This window comes from Magallana gigas, chromosome 2 (assembly GCF_963853765.1).
Source record: "Magallana gigas chromosome 2, xbMagGiga1.1, whole genome shotgun sequence".
Taxonomy (NCBI): domain Eukaryota; kingdom Metazoa; phylum Mollusca; class Bivalvia; order Ostreida; family Ostreidae; genus Magallana; species Magallana gigas.
The window spans coordinates 28,232,450-28,250,973 of record NC_088854.1 but is presented as its reverse complement, the minus strand read 5'-3'; the positions used below and the strand labels follow the sequence as shown (position 1 = coordinate 28,250,973).

General features: G+C 32.7%; 1 protein-coding gene across 5 annotated transcripts in view; it reads left to right on the top strand.

Moving 5' to 3' along the window:
- Nucleotides 1-18,524, top strand: part of LOC105336574 (uncharacterized) — a 231,635-nt gene that overhangs the window by 164,320 nt on the left and 48,791 nt on the right. For all 5 annotated transcript variants that reach the window (XM_066075970.1, XM_066075967.1, XM_066075969.1 and 2 more), the window contains exons 14-16: nucleotides 276-372; nucleotides 637-758; nucleotides 15,228-15,377. In XM_066075970.1, coding sequence (XP_065932042.1) covers nucleotides 276-372; nucleotides 637-758; nucleotides 15,228-15,377 — 369 coding nt within the window. The remainder of the gene's footprint in view (nucleotides 1-275; nucleotides 373-636; nucleotides 759-15,227; nucleotides 15,378-18,524) is intronic.

Here is an 18,524-nt window from a genome sequence, read left to right as displayed (position 1 = left end):
AAAGTATTGGGCTTCTGAACCGCAGACCATGAGTTCGAATCCGCCTGGAGCTTTTGTTCATGTAAACTGAATTAAATTTTTAAAAATGTAATTTTTCATTCAAAATTGCACATTTTTTGCCTATTAGACTTAAATACTTCGTTATGATATCTATCATAACCAAGTAATTTTCTGCTGATTTGAGAAAATATTTCACGGTGAAGTGAGCAACCTTAAATAAAAAACACTGTACGTCATGTAGTCCCTGAGTGTCTGTGTTCTTTCGTTACATGTAGCAAGATGCCCTACGTCCAGTCCATCACCCATCATTGTTTCCGTTGGTTCATCACCTGTGAAAATCACATCTCCAGGCTTTCCGAACAAGTACCGAACGTAAGTATTCAAAATTGACAAAACATTGCTTAGGCAATTTTAATACATGTACTTCAAAATTGTCAGTAGTGCAAACTCGAAAATCATAAATTGATATAGTCTTACATAGAAGTTTTTGCTCGTTTTCAGTGAACTATTAATGTTCTGCATCAATATTCTGTCGAGTTCATGTATTTATACATTAACTGTAAAAAAAATCGTATATATCAAACTGTATTTATTTATACATTGGTGCTCAGTAAAATACTAATTGTTTGTTGATAGATTCAGTGATTGCAGATACACTATAAGCCCACATGATTCCAGTAAAGGACTTTCTTTGACATTCGATGTAATCAGTTTGGACTATTATAATGGATGCTATGATAAAATACAATTAGGATTATGTAAGTTTTATCTTGATTATATTTGTTTTATTCAACAAAATTCTAAAGAGTTGTTATTACATGTGTAAATTTATTTCAAAATACTCAGACACATTTCTGACATTTTTCATTACAAAGTATTGTACTGAAGGTGTATTTTCATAATACCCCCTATATCCTAATGTTTAATATAACCTTTGGTCATGTATCGTGTCTGTTCACTTCCATGTCAACTAAGATATTAAAAATGTATTTCAACCTCTTATTTAAACTTTTTATTTAACATAAAACATAAACATTTATGCAAGATACTTTTAAATTAAGCTAAACGATTAAAATATACTTCATGACTAAACAAGAGGTACTGTGAGCAAGCTCACAATTGATACCCCCCGCTAAGAAAAAAATCAAAACGCACGTATTTTTGCTATTATAGAAAATATTGGATGAATCTATTTCACTGTCCATTTTCTATAAATAATAACTGCTGTCTTTTTTAAAACTGGTAATGCTAATAGGAGTAAACAAACCAATTTCTATTCTTTAATTCCATTTTATTTTAAGTTAACTGTTAATGCATGAGGACATTTGCATCCTTCCGTTAACAACCATGACTCTTATCAAACGAAATCCACATGTCAAGCAGCCATTTAATATTTAAACATTTTAAATTATTGGTATACTGAGCCCGCTGTTTTCCCAAATTTTTTTCCATATATTTTTCCCCCAACAAAAATTTCATCGGGGCAGGCCATTTTCAGAGAGACGGGAATGAAAATCTAAAAATAATTTTATGTGGCCTGAGAAGAGGAAGCTCTGTGTCAAATTTTAGCTTCTAATATTTCCATTAATACAAGACATGACACAGACAGAAATTAGCATTTTTGAAACAATGGCCTTGAACTTCCTCAATTGACCTTGGGTCAAGGTCATGACATACCCTTGGGTCATAAGCAATATTTGTGTGAATTTAGAACATTCAATGCTTCTCAATAGGGAAGATTTAATTTAAGAAGTATTTTATTCAAGTATATAAATACATTGAAATGGATTGAACAGCAGGCACAATGCTTATTTATGTTCTCTCCTGTAGTCAAGGTATATATGAGTAATTATATAATTTTATATAAGATATATATACATATATATTGCAATAGAATTGTGTATAATAGATTAATATTATAAATAGCATTGGAAGGAGGTACAGTGCAAAAAAATTAACAAAACAAATAGCTTATGATAGGAAAATGAAAATAAAAAAAGAAGAAAAATAATGGTTAATTGCTAAGGTTGAAAATAAAAAAGTATATGTAGTGTAGAGAAAAAATGAGAAAGAAAAGAAAAAACATGTAATAAAAACAAAACAAAAATTAATAACAGAGTAGAAAAAAATGGAAAGTTTGGGGGGATGGGGTGGGAGGGGGAGGGGGAGAACAAATAAGCAATAAAAAATGAAAAGAAAGGAGTGTAAGGAAAGTCAGTGGTACCCATTTTGATACATTTTTTATACAATGTGTACATTTTTACCTATACATTTACTTAAATCTGTTTGTACTTTTTATGTAAAAATGAATTTTATCAAATAATAGTAAGTTATTTTGAAATGTTAGTCTATCACTTCCAAAAAGTAGATTCTTAATTGTGATTGGTATGGAATTGTCGTTCATATAATCAAATAGAGATTTTCTTTGGGAGGCATATGATGGACAGTGTAAGAAATAATGTTTAGAGTCTTCCACTTCAAGAAAGCACTTCTGACATAGTGGAGAAGCAATAAGGTGGTGTGAGTAAAGGTCAGCATTTAAGTTACTACTGTTATTTCTCAACTGACAATGCCAAATATTTTCTAATCTTTTGCCATGGTTAAATAATTTATGCATATACAGTTTTTTACTATTAATAGTTTTGAGGCTGTTCTTAAATGCTGAACCTGTAGTTATATTTTTTGTATTTTGAGGTATATTGTTCCACAATATAATTGTAGATGGTATAAAACTATTGAAGTAAGATGTTGTTCTTGCAACAGGAGTGCGATAGATACAATGACTAGGTGTGCTTCTCAATAGGGAAGATATGGACCAGACACAAATTTTGCATTTTTTCCTACCAGTGACCTTGACCTTGCCCAAATGACCTTGTATCAAGGTCATGACACACCCTTAGGTCATAAGCAATCTTTGTGTGAAGTAAGAACTTCCCATGTTTCTCCATAAGAAAGATCTGGACCAGACGCGAATTATGCATTTTTCTGCCAGTGACCTTGACCTTGCCCGAATGAACTTGGGTCAAGGTCATGACACACCCTTAGGTCATAAGCAATCTTTGTGCGAAGTAAGAACTTCCAATGTTTCTCCATAAGAAAGATAAGGACCGGACACGAATTTTGCATTTTTTCTGCCAGTTTTCTTGACCTTGCCCGAATGACTTTGGGTTAAGGTCATGACACACCCTTAGGTCATAAGCAATCTGTGTGTGAAGTAAGAACTTCCAATGTTTCTCCATAAGAAAGATATGGACCGGACACGATTGCACAGACAGACGGACGGACAGACTGACAGACGGACGGACAGACAAGGTGATTCATATATACCCCCCCCCCCCACACTTTGTTTGCGGGGGGTATAAAAATAGGTTTTTTTGGTAAATAAATGTTAAGTTTAACACGTGTTTTCCTCTGTCTTTTTGTTTTGTCAAAGTAGAAAGGATGATGAGAAACACACCTAGTCATTGTATATACATGTAATTGAAAGGAAAAAATTGCTTTCCTCATTATAACTGATGCTTTAATTAACCCTGTGTGAACTCGATTAAGCTTTTATAATATTAAATATCTGCACTACGCTTGATACGCGACATTCATATTGGTAAGCTTGTTCGATGTGAATTTATATGCCATTAATTTTGCGAAAGCATTATTTGTAAGTTACGTTTTCAACAGATGATATTTCTGTACATTTAGTTTTCCCTTAGCAGGTGATATTTCGGCGATAAACAATGTCACATGATATATAAACGAGTCTTGTCCGATCTGCTTAATTTCGTCATTTATACATTATCCTCTTTTGAAGTAGTAACCACCTATTTTATTAACTGCAAAGACAGGGCCACAAACCAGCAAAAAGATCAAAATTCACTGTAACTGTAAGTTATTAAAATATAAAGCGATTAAAGCCATTCACATTGACAAAAATGTGTTCTCATATGCATTTTTGTATACAATGTTAGCGTATTTACCCTTATACCGGTAATCCATATACTTATAACATATTGACCCTTATAATCCTTATCCTTACAACCATATCCTTATAACCTTATAAACCTTATCCTTATAGAAGTTTTATAATACTAATAAACTAAGACACCATTTATACTGTTTCTGGGTGAGCAGATACTTAGCAGAAGTTGTAAGCTATCTAAATTAGATAAAATGCGTCTCGAATAAGCGCTACCTCATTATGACATGTAGGTCGTGACGAAATTAGAAAAAAAGGTCTTTGAATTATTGTTATTCAAAGATGAGCAGCACGTCTCTTCAAAATGCCACTCACAAATCACTGCAAGTCTCCGCACAAAGTCACTTACTGATCACACACTTAAACTGTTGGCTTTCAATGTCCTGGCTATCTGAAAATAGCATTTAATCTACGGCAGAAAATGAGTGAATGACATAACTGATACTGACATGCGACCATTTCTCGCCGAGTAATATTTCTCGCCAGTACATTGTGACTATAGCAAGCGCAGATCGCCGGCGCGAAGCGAGCTCTACCGGCAAGACGTGTGTGAATAGAAAATTAGGACTAGTTGCACATTCATTCAACGGATTTTTTTGGCGTCAGTAAATCGGACCAGTAATGCCTTGTTTTAATCGTCCCAGTAATTCCCTGTAAATATGGTTTCCCATTTCACACTCTCACGAGAACAAGATAAAAGACTATATACATCATGCATTGTAAATAAAATAATTCCATTACATAAGACTAACAGAGTTGTCGTTCCTTCGAGTGACGTCACAATGGATTTCTTGCACATTGATCCCACAGAATTTTTCGGCGTCAGTAAATTTCGACCCACAATATATTAATGCAATTTATCAATGTCGGACGATCTCACTAGACTTGATTCCTTCTTGCGAGAATCAAAGTAAAACTTTTGAGAAACAGTTAAAATTGTGTAGTTTCAAGAATATCATGCTTTTTAAGTAAACAAAACAGTATATTTCACTTAGTTTTTTTTCGGGGTTTTTTCAAAGAGACAGACGACACTTGACAGACATGAACTTTGACGTCACAATAAGGGGAAATTACTCTAAGTAGTTATTGTCAATCTGCTGGAATATAAATACCAAAATCTTCTCAAAATCTTGCAAAGCTAACGAATGGGGACATTTTTTTTTTAAAATAGGAAGCAGTTGTAACTTGCTCTCATTTGGATGAATGCTCACATTTATTTTATTCACTATATATTTACAGCAATTAATTTCCAGGAACGTTTTTTAAAAGGGGGCGCGGTAGCATCATTCAAAAAATATTTACAAGCAAAATGAAAAAGAAATTCTCAAAATCAGGGAAATTCTAATCCGGGTGAGGAATGGTGAGTGCGTAGTATGCATTTAGCTCTTTAACTGCTCAATGGTATCTTTATTTTCACATTTATTACATCCTCCCATGGGGGGGGGGGGGGGTCCAAAACCGTTTTTCTTATATGATCAGCAATTTTTTTAATACGTAAATTATATATTTTTTAAAGGGGGGGGACTCTATGATAAGTCAATTTTTTAATTGTAAGTTTAACCCTTTCGCTGCCACGTCAAAAAAGACGTTATTACGCTTCAGTGCCAAGCATGGCGTTATCAAATTCATGTTTTGACGTAACAATCTGACACAACGCGCCGTACCATTTTTTTTAGCGTTGCGGGATGCAGTTTTGTGTTTAATTGATAATTTCTTATGTTATTATGGAAAACAATGGCTTTTTATCTTTTTCTCTGTCATTTCAAATAAGATGTTACGCCATTCTTTCTTTTTTTCTTTCTTTTTTTAGCGTCTCCAAATGAAACAGAAATGTAAAGAAAACCACGTTTTTCAAAAAATATGAATTACTTCATTAATGATGCATGTTCTCAAGCTTTAACAAATACGTGCAGTTTTTAAAATAATCACTTTCTTATCCTGTTAAATAAATCCTTTATTATAATCCACGCATACATGTGAATTTTTTATCATTGAAATTGTAATTAATTCTATAAGATCTAACGCATATATCTCTTATATATGAGACATAAATTTCACGAAAAAAAAGATCTATCTTATTCCTGAGAGAGAGAGAGAGAGAGTGTGTGTGTGTGTGTTTAAGTAGGTTTACATAGAAAAAAGTTCATAAATTATCGGATTTCTATTTTGCTAACCTTATGACATGCAATGCAAACTTAATCATGTTTTTCACACCAGAGTTTCCCTCAAATTGTGAAAAATGGAACTATAAAAACCTTCAGTTGATGGGGCAGGATTATCAAATAGTTATCACGAAAGTATATGGTCTAATTAAGAAATGAACCCAATGTCTACCCAAGTTATACTCGTATAACCTGGGTTGGGGCAATTTACGCTTTATAATCCGCGAAGCGGATTATAAAAAAGCGTAAATTTCTCCAACCCAGGTTATACGAGTATAACTTGGGTAGATATTGAGTTCATTCCTTATAATTTAATTTTCTGGAATTTGCTGTACAAATCAAGTCCGTTTTACTTTTAAAAATGATATAAATCTGTTCAAAATTCAAACGTAACGTCAAGTGAATTAGTACGTTGGTGCATTGTGACGTGTCTTGTGACGTGCAAACCAGGTTATACAAATTTAACTAAATTTTTCTATCCAATCAAATGCCGCGTTACAACCAGAATTAAATTATATAGCAATAACTAAGTTTTCCCTCGAATAATGTGGACATTTATTTTTAAAACATCTTCATTCGGTCTATCACCGTATGGGATTTACTGACCATGTACAAACCATATTAGATCAACAGTAAACCATATGATTGTGTAATTAAGCAAAACACCAAATGTTTTAAAGCGATTTTATATAACCAAATTACATTGTTTTAGAGCCTGTATGCATCATTAATACGATATTTATGTAACAATCATTGCCATTAATAGCGGATAATTTTCAAGAACTAATTAATTATAAGTATAACGCAAATATGTTAGTGGTCAAGAGGCGGGTATTGCTGGCTGCAGCTGTAAAGGTTTATCATGATGCAGTTTGATTCGCAAAAAGGAATTGATTTTTAATGTGTGTTAGATACGCAGACAGACAGACAGACAAAGAATGACTGTGCTAGATTGGTAAGCAATTCCTTGTTCATTTTAATAATCATTTCTATGAAATCGCGCAAGCATAAACGCCCATCCAAGTTTAGGCTTAGCCCCCACCCCACTTTTTTTGCAAAGTTAGACCAAACCATTAGGCAAATAGCACCTTTTCTCGCAGGAAACATTATTGTTCCTAAATTTATTACCTTGAAATGATTAAAACATTGAGAAGTTGGAGTCATAGGCATACTAGTCCCCCCCCCCCCCCGGATTAGGAATTTCATGATGTTGGAAAACAATTATATTTGGTAGGTAAGAATATTTGGGAAGTATAGGTATACTACTACCCCCCCCCCCCCCCCCCCCCGGATGAGTAATATCATGATCCAAAAAAAAACTCTTTGTTTTGGAAGGTAAGAATTAATTCTTTTTTTGTTCGAAGTATACGTATCCCCCCCCCCCTCCTCCCCCCCATGGATAAGGATTTTCATGATTTGGGGAATAAGTTTTTTCTTTTTCTATTTCTGAGGATTATTCTAGCCCCCCCCCCCCCCCCCCCCCTCCCCTCTACTTTCAATTTGCTTCCGACGCCAGTGATTTATACATAGAGAGTTTAAAGAACAAATGACATACATTAATAAATTATTTTGTGATTAAAATCTTCTCGCTAACCTCAGTAAAGGGAATTTGTGTGATGAAAACGCTGTTCAATGTGCATTTCTCATTACATTGTATGTTATTGCTTTATTAAGCGAGAAAATTGATACAATGTATGTTTGTTACCGCATGCGCGGATCCAGAAAATATTTCCAGGGGGTGTCCGAGAGATAATTTTGTTTTCCAAAGTTGGATAGGGGGTTTTAGGCCTATTTCGGGAATTTTGCTATGTAATCTTATTAATTTGAATTTTCCAAGAGGTGGAAGGAATAGCCTATGCACCCCCTTCTAGGTCCGCACATAAACGAGTATGATGTTTCTGTTGGACCAAAACAACGAACATTTTTACACATATTTTACAATTAAGTTGAACAAAAAGTGTTATTCAAAATACCCCAAATGACTGTATAAGTGACTTCGTAAATAGAATAATATATAGGCTTATCGTAAAATTTTTAAAGCTGCTATGCCCGATTTCATTTAAAATTTTGTGTTCGCTTTTATACGATGGCTATGCTATGTATGTGTATCTTAATAGACATTGCAGTAGTTTTTCAGGTCAATTAAGCCATATTTTAATGAAAATGTGATGTACACAATTTATTTACAAAAACAAACGACATAAATTGTATTGATTTCTTTCGTCTCATAATAAAATTCGGTTGTATTACGACTTTGAAAAAAATTCAAATCAAAAATAACCGTCGGTACATTTTATTCACTAATATTTGGAGAAGTGTTTTGTATACAATCGATACATCACATGCGGGTTGAATAAACCCAATCTTTCTGGAAAGAAACCAAACGATTTCCGATTCTAAACATTTCCAAGATGGAGTTGGTTTGTTTCTTTTGTTTTTTGTGTTCTTATACAGAAATTTTTTATGTACTTTAAATAATTCAAACTTTGAAAGGAGACGGATTTTGATTGTGTAAATAGGCATATTTCTAATAGATTTGGTCTGTATGGAAAAATATTTGATACTCTCATAGCCAAAAAAAAATTGTAGTTTTAAATTATTTGCATGTTTTAAAATATTCCTCTTCTCGGACAGGTGAACACTATCTTAATTTTTACATTTTATTCAATACAAAGTAAAAACTTTTACCACTTCATACGTGTAATATTGACAATAACGATCGTCAGTTGTAAACGTTTGACCTCTCGGAAAAAGATGTATAATTTTATTCTTAATGTTCTCTAATATCTTATCTTATTTATCGATACAACTACGATTGTGATTTATATTTTAGTTCTAATATTCAAAGAATCAAAAAACAATATAGACCTAAGAAAGTTAACGATTACTAGTACACAAAGTTCATCATCATACGATGAAATATAACAGTTATGAAATGCAAAACATTTACGATTCTGTATCTCGATTCGAGCTAAGGAGTTTTTCTTTACCAACTCGTGGTCTTACAGTTTGTTTCAGTGATTAAATCCGCTTGACCAACTGAGTTGTCTAAAATATAATAATGATAAAATTTTGTGATTACTAGTAAAACATTGATATATTTTATATACTAAAATTATACATAAACTGAAAGAATAAAAAGTATTTTCATAAAGTATATTACACTCCTAGAAATCTTTCCTTCGTTTACCACTATATTTGCGCCTGTACACACAGTAGATGCTCTTTGTGACCTTAAAACAGGTAATGACTTGAAAGTCCGTGCAGTCAGAACCATCCATGTGAAAATTAAATGTCCATTATGTGCGGTGTCCAATTTTAGAGACACGGTTGAAATTTAGTTTCAAGAGAGAATGTCTCTGTTTGAAATGCTCTGAAGAAGGAGACAGAGGATACGAAAAAGGTATCAATAGGACTTGAAGCGTGCACGTGGGGGGGGGGGGGGGGGGGGGTGGAGGTGTGCACTGAAGTCTTGATCTCGAACACGGTCGAAGAAGCATCACCATTATCTCCACAGTTATTACATGCATTGCTTGTTTTTCTGTCCAAAGATTCAGTTTTGTTCTTTCACATGCATGAAAACTACAGTAAAATTTCACCAGATGAAATTATTTTAATGTTGATCATCTGGCTAAAATTTTGTTCAAGGATCATATCAAAGTAATTTTTTCAGTGCCCCATTCCTCCTTATTTGGCATATCGCAGTTTATATTGCCGTTCATTAATTAACTCTGAATGAAAAAAAATATATAAAGTACATGCTTCCTTTGGTGCTCTGTCAATATTTCAATTCTAAGTAAAAAGAGGCATGCGGTCTCCTTCATGCGATTCATATTCTCTCGATTTTTTGCATATCATACAATACCAGAGATCGATGCTGTATGTAGTAGCTTTTTATCCGATTTATGCTTTAGATTAAAAAAAACCGCATGGTTATTACCGATGTGTTTTATTTGATTTTATTAATCAGCACTAACTGCAGCATGAAAATAAAAAAGTCGCGCACACTCGAATAACTTTTGTCCTTCGGTGGTGGACTAAGTATTAGCTTTCGCCATGTGAAAGTTGGACTTAAGACCTGTATTTTGACAGTTTTTAAGATTATCCTAAGATATGACAGTTTTATGAGCTATGATGAGATCTTACATAAAATTTTTGGTCTTAAGATAGATTTTGGTCAAAAGTCAGTTATTTTAAACGAGCCCCAGGTTTATATGGCAGAGTAGGAAAAATACAAGATTGGTCTTGCTCTTATGGGGGAGGTGGCATATCCTTTGGTCCAGGTTGTGCATTAGGACAGATATTATTTTCCGGTTCTGAAGGAAAAGTCCCGGGGATCTATTCACAAAAACCATACGCCAGCCATGGTAAATCACAGACAACGAGTTGGCGCTGTTTGACGTAGTGACGTTGTTATTATGATGTCATTTTTTACGTTGTGACGTTATCAGCAGTATTTCACTAAACACATAGATCATACGATGTATATTGATACAAATTTAAAAAATCAATAATGAAAAACAGAACCTGAATATATTTAATATTTATTTTTTTATTTTAATGTATATTTTTTCAAATTGCCATAGGCCCAAATAGGCCCTGTGGCACTTAACGTAGATATTCAAATAGGCCCAAATAGGCCCGGTGGCACAGAAATGGTTAAGAAAAATGTCTGCTGCAAGAAAAGAGGAAATAAACTGCAATAAACATTATGTTAAAATCTTTATTATTCAACAACATTGTAAAAACTGAGATAAATTCTATTTAAATAAATAAACAATCTTATAAATTATGAATAATGAAAATTTACTAGAAAAAATAGGCATGCATGTTTATATTTTATTTTGCATTCAAATTCATTTAAGTTACGTTGATACTTTTATTTTTATTGATTTATCATAATTCATTATTTGATCACATGCTGCGCTCGCCCCAACGGTCGCACCGTAAAACATATTAAATGTGTTGATAAAATGATGTCACAATGTACTGGCGAGAAATGGTGCTCGGCGAGAAATGGTTGCACGCCAGTATAGTTATATGTCACATTTAATAACATTTTTAATATAATGAATCATTTCATATAAAGATATACATATAACTACTATTAAAACGGGGTTAGGGAGGGTGGGATAAAATTGCACCCACCTCTCGAATTCAACAGCTAGGAGTGTGATGACGTCAAATATAAACAGAACGACGTCATGTAAGGTATGCCATTATGCGCAAAAAATTATGGCGCTAAACATGAGTCAAGCCAAAAAAAAATAATGCTATAATAATTTGATATATTTTATATTCTAAATAAATCTTATTATTATAGACAATGAAGACAAGTGTAAAGTTTTATTCTATATATTTTGGCGATTATGGCCACGACCTACATAATATAATATATATAAAATTCACATACGTATTTTTGTATACAGTGTTACAGCATATTTACCCTTATAATCCTTATCCTTATAACATATTGACCCTTATAATCCTTATCCTTCTAACCTTATAAACATTATCCTTTTAACCTTATAAACATTATCTTTATAACCTTATTCTTATAGAAGTTTTATATAATACTTATAATCTATGACAATCTTCATACTGGTACTGGGTAGATACTCAGCGGAAGTTGTAAGCTATCTAAATTAGATAATATGCGTCTCGAAAAAGCACTAAATGGTTGTCTATTGAAAAGACAACCACCGCCAACAAAGTTTGGTGGAATGAGAGACTCTTAACATATATATATTTATATATATATATATATATATATATATATATATATATATATATATATATATATATATATATATATATATATATATATATATATATATACTTATGTAGGTGTGGCCACAAGCAAAGTCAAACTAGTTAATATATTTTTCCCGGAAAACACATTTGCTGCAAAGCCCTTTGTAAGTTAAATAGTAATACACAATTACCAATGTTGGACAGATGAACACCATTACTACGAAACATCTCTTTTGCACGCCACGTAATTTCTGGGTAATTAATAAAGAACCCACCATTTACCGAGACTAAACGATTCATAAAATTGTTAACTCTAATGGCAGCAAGATTTTGACATTTAACGTCGGAGCTGAAACGCCATGACATTATTGGCAACATATTTGACCACCCTATAGTTGTACTGGGAATAATTCGATTCAATTCTGTAATTGTTGATTGCATAGTTGCACGAAACGTAGTAGTGGGATTTTGCCTATATCATTAGCACCACAGTGAATAACTAAGATTTCTGGAGGAGATTCATACCTTAATAAAAGCTTTATTTTTGGAATAATGTCGAACCTATTCATTCCTCCTTTACCTTGCCAAAATAAACTGTAGTTATGTATTTCTAATCCTAAATGCACACCATCTATGGAGTTTTTGGCGTAGAAGAATGCCCATTTAATAATCGATGAACCAACGATTCAAACAACTTTTCCGATACCTATATAAAAATATTAGACATGATTCTATACTTTACTGAAGTCTAATATAATTCTGAAAAGCATTGGTACTCCATCTACCTTGTTTTTTTAATTTCTGATTCTGAATGCCCGTAAGAGAAACTATCTGAAGCCGCCCCAATACGAAAGGAATGAGATTTGTAACGGCATTTTGGAAGACCCGCAATTTCTAGAGATTTATTTAATATTGAGCAGAATTGAAATCTTGTAAGGGGACTGCCGTTCAAATGCATGAATAGCTGCCCACTAACATTTGGTCTGATTGACAGATATTTTTTCAACCATAATACAGGACATATAGAGTTTTTTGCTGGCTCCAACGTTATCAATACTCCCTTTCCTGACTAATCAGTTTTAGAGAAATGAATTTTTAACTCTATGTAATGCTCTCCCGATTTGTGATTTGTTTTAAATTTAAAATGTTCAATACGAATGATTTGTTTTTTGCCTTTTGAATTAGCAGTAAATTCACCAACTCGAAGGAAACCATGATAAGCCAAAGAAAATGCCGATGAAAAAGGATAGTTTAAAACATTGACGAGCATACTAATGATGTTACATTAATAAGTTTTTCGAGAATGTTTTTTTGAAATCGGAAGTCTGCAATCTTTTGAATGTTTTGATCTTTTGATTCCTTCCAGTAATTTTCTGACTAAAACAATTTGAGAGTTGTCCGAGGCTCCTACATGTACTAGTTTGCATTTAAAACCAATACCGGATATATAAGAAGAAATAGTAGCATGGGCTAAACCTTTAAGCGATATATGATTAATACAACTGCAAACGTGTGAAACAGGGGGAGGCCAATTTAAATTGAGTTCGTATAACAGCCTGAATTGCTCAAAACTTCTTAGACTAGATGAGTAAGAATTTTTTGTGTTTGGTGCTATTGAATTAAGCGTTAAGCGTTTTATTTCAGCTTCGAGATCATTTCTATAAAATCTTCTGGAATCTGGATCGGGTGTGACCTGGATTTTGGGGCATGAGCTCGAAATCTGGTCCACTGTTTGCGTGAAATAGAATCGGCAATAGCATTGTTATAACAAACAATGTGACAAGCTTTAAAGTAGATATTGTGAATCATGGAATGTAAAACTAAAAGCCGAACCAATTCCATAGCCCTAACTGACTGACGATTTTTTGTTTAAAATGGAAACTGAAGCTTTGTTGTCGGTGTGAAATAAAATCTTTTTGTCACAAAATTTAGTCTTTAAAAAATCAACTGCAAGAACAATTGACACTAATTCCAAAAAAGTTATATCTGACATAATGTCAAGGTCTTTCCAGCAGGCGGGCCATTCAAAATAAGCCCACTGTCCATTGACGTAGACACCACAGCCAAAGTTATGATTGTCTGCGCTATCAGTAAAGATGTAGTTGGTCGTTTGATAACCAATTGGCATACATGAAATTTAAGCTACCGTTGTACTTGTGTATAAAATTTAGCCACACACAAAGACCTGATCTCATCCCAGACGTAACTTTAATGAAATGACTGGAGTGCTTAATTCCGCATATAGCATCACAAAATCTTCTATTGAATGCTCTAGCTGATGGAACTGCTTTTGCGCAAAAGTTAAGAGAACCTACAAGTGATTGTAACTTTCCAAGAGTAACTTTTTCTTTTTGTAACATTTTTAAGATTGCTGTTTCTAAAGTCAGTATTTTGTCATTAGGAATTCTAATAATCATATTATCTGTATCTATTACAATACCTAAGAACATAATAATCAGCGGGAGGTGGGGGGTTGGTAAAAAAAAACTAATGATCTTCGACGTATCAAGCAAAATTTTCCCGTAGAGCTAAAGACAATTAAAGTGTGTCATCATGGCCCTTATATTGCTTTTTTAAAATTGCTTGATGGTCGTTGTCATTTTTAGACTGTATATATTCTTTTAGAGGAAGATAGAAAAAATAAGGAATATAGCAAAATGTAGAAAACATGGATTTTTTTCTTTATTCAATAATAGTTTAAAGTTATCAAATCATATCTTAATATTTCAGATAAATTTGATGGTTAATTTGTAGACCATCCACCCTACTTAAAATATTCAGGGGATTAATTCAATTCTTACATCTTTGATAAAGGATCATCAAAGCTTTTTAGTGGATTAATCTTTCCAAAAAACCTAAATATCAATTCTATGTCAATATAAATATTTGTTGGCATCGATTATATTAGTCATCGTTTTTTTCGTATATAGATTTCGTATTTTGATACCCTGTGGTGAATTAAGATGCAAGACAATCTTAAAACGTTGTTATATGGACCAGTTGTTATGGTACAAAATCGAAAATTTATATTTAAAAATGGCCGTTTAAAATTATTTTGGAGACAAAGTTTTAGTGATTGCAGAAGTTTCCGCATCAAGTTTCCGAAAAACATAATAAAATAAACCCATACGAAATATTGTAAATTTTATCGTAAATTTAATATTGTAATGAATTTTCATAACGCGCTAATGCTATATTGACTGATAAAACATGTCTTTTACTCTCACGTAATATCCTTAACATTCTCAACCTTTTTTTTTAAGTTTATAGATTTATGTAAAGAATTTTGATATTATAAATGAATACTTCAATCTAATATAATTTGTTTGGTTGATTTGCAGATAATACGGATCCTGTCGATATCTGTACCAACTACAAAATGAGCCTTTTTCTACCGAATGAACGTTATACCAGCGGGGGTGAAACACATCTCAACTTTACCAGTGATAATCGTGATGAGGGATATGGCTTCAGGGTTACAATCGTTCAAGGTACAGAGAGAGTATCGCAGCTCTACAATCAAACTTTTCAAGGGCTAATTGTTTTCAGCTCGTCGACGCGTTCATGCAACAGATTTTGTTCGTAAAATAAATCATCGATTATACAATTTATCATCATATTGCACGATATCTCACTCCGTCACAATGCGCAGCGAATATTGATGGTACAGGCACGTAGCATCGTTTTTGAAAGTGGGGGGCCAGACTCATACAAAAAATCTTGACAAGCAAACAAAAAAATATTCCACTGTTTATTTCATTCTTTTTAAATCATTTTTTCACATGGTCCCATAAAAGGGGGGGGGGGGGAAGAGGAGGGGGGCAACTCTGTTAATTCATTTTTTTTGTATGTAAATTTATGAAAATTCTTTGCTGCGCCAAAAAGTGCCCCCCCCCCCCCCCGATGCTACGTGCCTGTGGTAGTAATGAATAATTCTTATAACAATGAGTTTGATTTAAATATGACTCGTGATGTCAGGGTAACAATTCTATTTCAGTTGAAACCTTAGAATCCTTAGGTATATGTTAAACAAATGAAAGAGAAATCTAAAAACTTTTTTTGATACTGTAAATGTAGCATCTAGTAAGAAAGCCAATTGAGCTCATTTTCGTTGGTAACAAAATAAAAATTCGGGAAAAAACGCGTAACTTTCGCGAGTAAACGCGAAACTTAGGCGAATTAACGCGAAACATTTGCGAATAAACGCGTAACTTTCGCGAATTAACGCGTAACTTTCGCGAATGAACGCAAAACTTTCGCAAGATAACGCGTTACTTTTGTGTAAATTTCGCAATATAACGCGTAATATTCGCGAATTAACGCGATACGATTATATAAATACATGTATTGTCATTTCATTCAAGAACCCTTATGAAGAAGAACGATTGAAAACAAACACATTTTAAGTTTTTATTATTCATTATTATTATAGTATCTTTGTAACGTTGATTTATGAAGACAAAATTATATTTTTCACATAGAGATATCAATAAATCTGATAAAAATTTTAATCATTTTAGATGTTATATGTTCAAAGTAAATAATTACAGCATCATTTTATCATTTTTCATTTGTTCGCCGACTCTGTGTTCGAACAGGCATTCATTGATTATCTTTTTCTTATAAAATCAATATAAATTCAACCGTCGGAAACCTTTAAAATCTTAGTACTGATTTTCAAATGACATGTGATATATTTTGAGGACGAATTGACGTCATCTAGATTTGTACAATAGCTTAAAAATTTCAATTCACAGCTTGACTAATCTTTCTGATGTTAAACTAGACATTAATTTATATTGTGGCGATATAACATATATTATAACAATTTGAACAATGATATCCTTTCAATTCTACAATGCATATGATACTTAATAAAACTTTTAATTCGAATTAAAATTGTTATAATTAAAATATGATGATGCCTCATTTTCTATAATACAACGCCAGTTAGAATGTGAGAAGCGCGATGCATTATGTCTTTTGAAAATCAGTACTAAGATTTAAAAGATTTTCTGCGTTTAAATCTAAATCAATTTGTATAAGGTTTCATCTATTTCATTAACATCTTTATATAATAAGATTATTTTGGTGTTTTTTTTTCAAATTAATATGTTTGATTTCAGTCATTGTTCTTCATTATGGTTCTTGTATGAAATGACAATATTTATATTTAAGTTTTGCGTTTTTTCGCGAAAGGTTCGCATTACATCGCGAAAGATTCGCGATAGACATATCACGAAAGTAACGCGTTATATCGCGAAAGTAATGCGTTTATTCGCGAAAGTAACACGTTTATTCGCAAAAGTTACGAAAAAAATATTTTTTTTTACGTACGAAAATGAGCTCAATGGGCTTGCGTAATCCAGTTTGATAAGTACAATACAATTTTTAATTTTTGTCATTAAACTTCATGTTCTTTTCACACAATACCATATTTACATTTTCAAATCGTCTTCTTTATATGAACTTATAGAATAGCTAAAATGTTCAATGCTGTGTGAACTTTTTAGTGACGTCACAATGATTACCGCACGTGCTTGTCGTTTGACGGTTGCATTACAGTTAAAAAAAACCGGTTATGTCAATAATTGGGAACGAGTTGCCTTTCTCAAACGTGAATATAAGAAATAAAGAGCAATGTTAAAAGTTCATCGGGATATGAACTTGGTACGTGATCAAATCTAAGATGAGTCCCACGAGCAGCATGGGATTTGATCACGTGACGAACCAAGTTCACTTTAACTTACTGTTTATTTCTTGATTCTACCACTAAAAACCAGCTTGAAATCTTTTTGCTTTTTATTTGGAGTAGGGGCTGACTGTTAAAATTAAATTCTTTATGAATAAGATACATAAATTTCTCTGTAAAATAACAATGTATTGACAATGGGTGCTGAAAATATTAAAGTAATAGATCTAGAAAACGTCTGTACAAGTCATTATGATGGGCTTTCTTGTCATAAACCTTAGAACGATATGACTCAGATGACGCTTTATGATATTGATAAAATGGTTTAAATTATCGCATGTGGCCATGCTCTATTGAAAATAATCTACATAATTAATTTAATGGACGTTTGATGTTAGGTACATTTTTGTAAATATATTATTGGAGGCTGATAAGATGTAAAACTCTGTTGTATTAAAAACCAAAACACATAATTATTTTGACGTCACACCAATTATTCCGGTACACAGTGCTTTGAATATTATGTTTTATGCCTTTTTTGTTACTAAAGTAATCGACTGAACAAATTGATAATGTTTAGGTCCACACGTCAATCTAAAGTGTATATATATACACGTATGCCTAAATATGTGCATTTTTATTAAATAAATGTCAGTTCTTAATTAATCTGCTATCATTTGAAGTTGAAAATGACCGAGTAAAATTTAATTCCAAGTCAAGTTCTTCGCTTAATAACTAAATAAGTATGTTATACATGTAATAAAATGTAATCGGGATGTTTAAAATACGTTCTCTAAAGTCAGAATTACCATGATGTTGAAATAACGACGGCACATATTTTCTACGATACTTGGCATCTGTTGACAATTTCCACAACTAGGCAGAGATTTCTCCTACAGACCGACACTATTCTCCGCTTTGAGATTTCAACAAACATGCTCCGTTT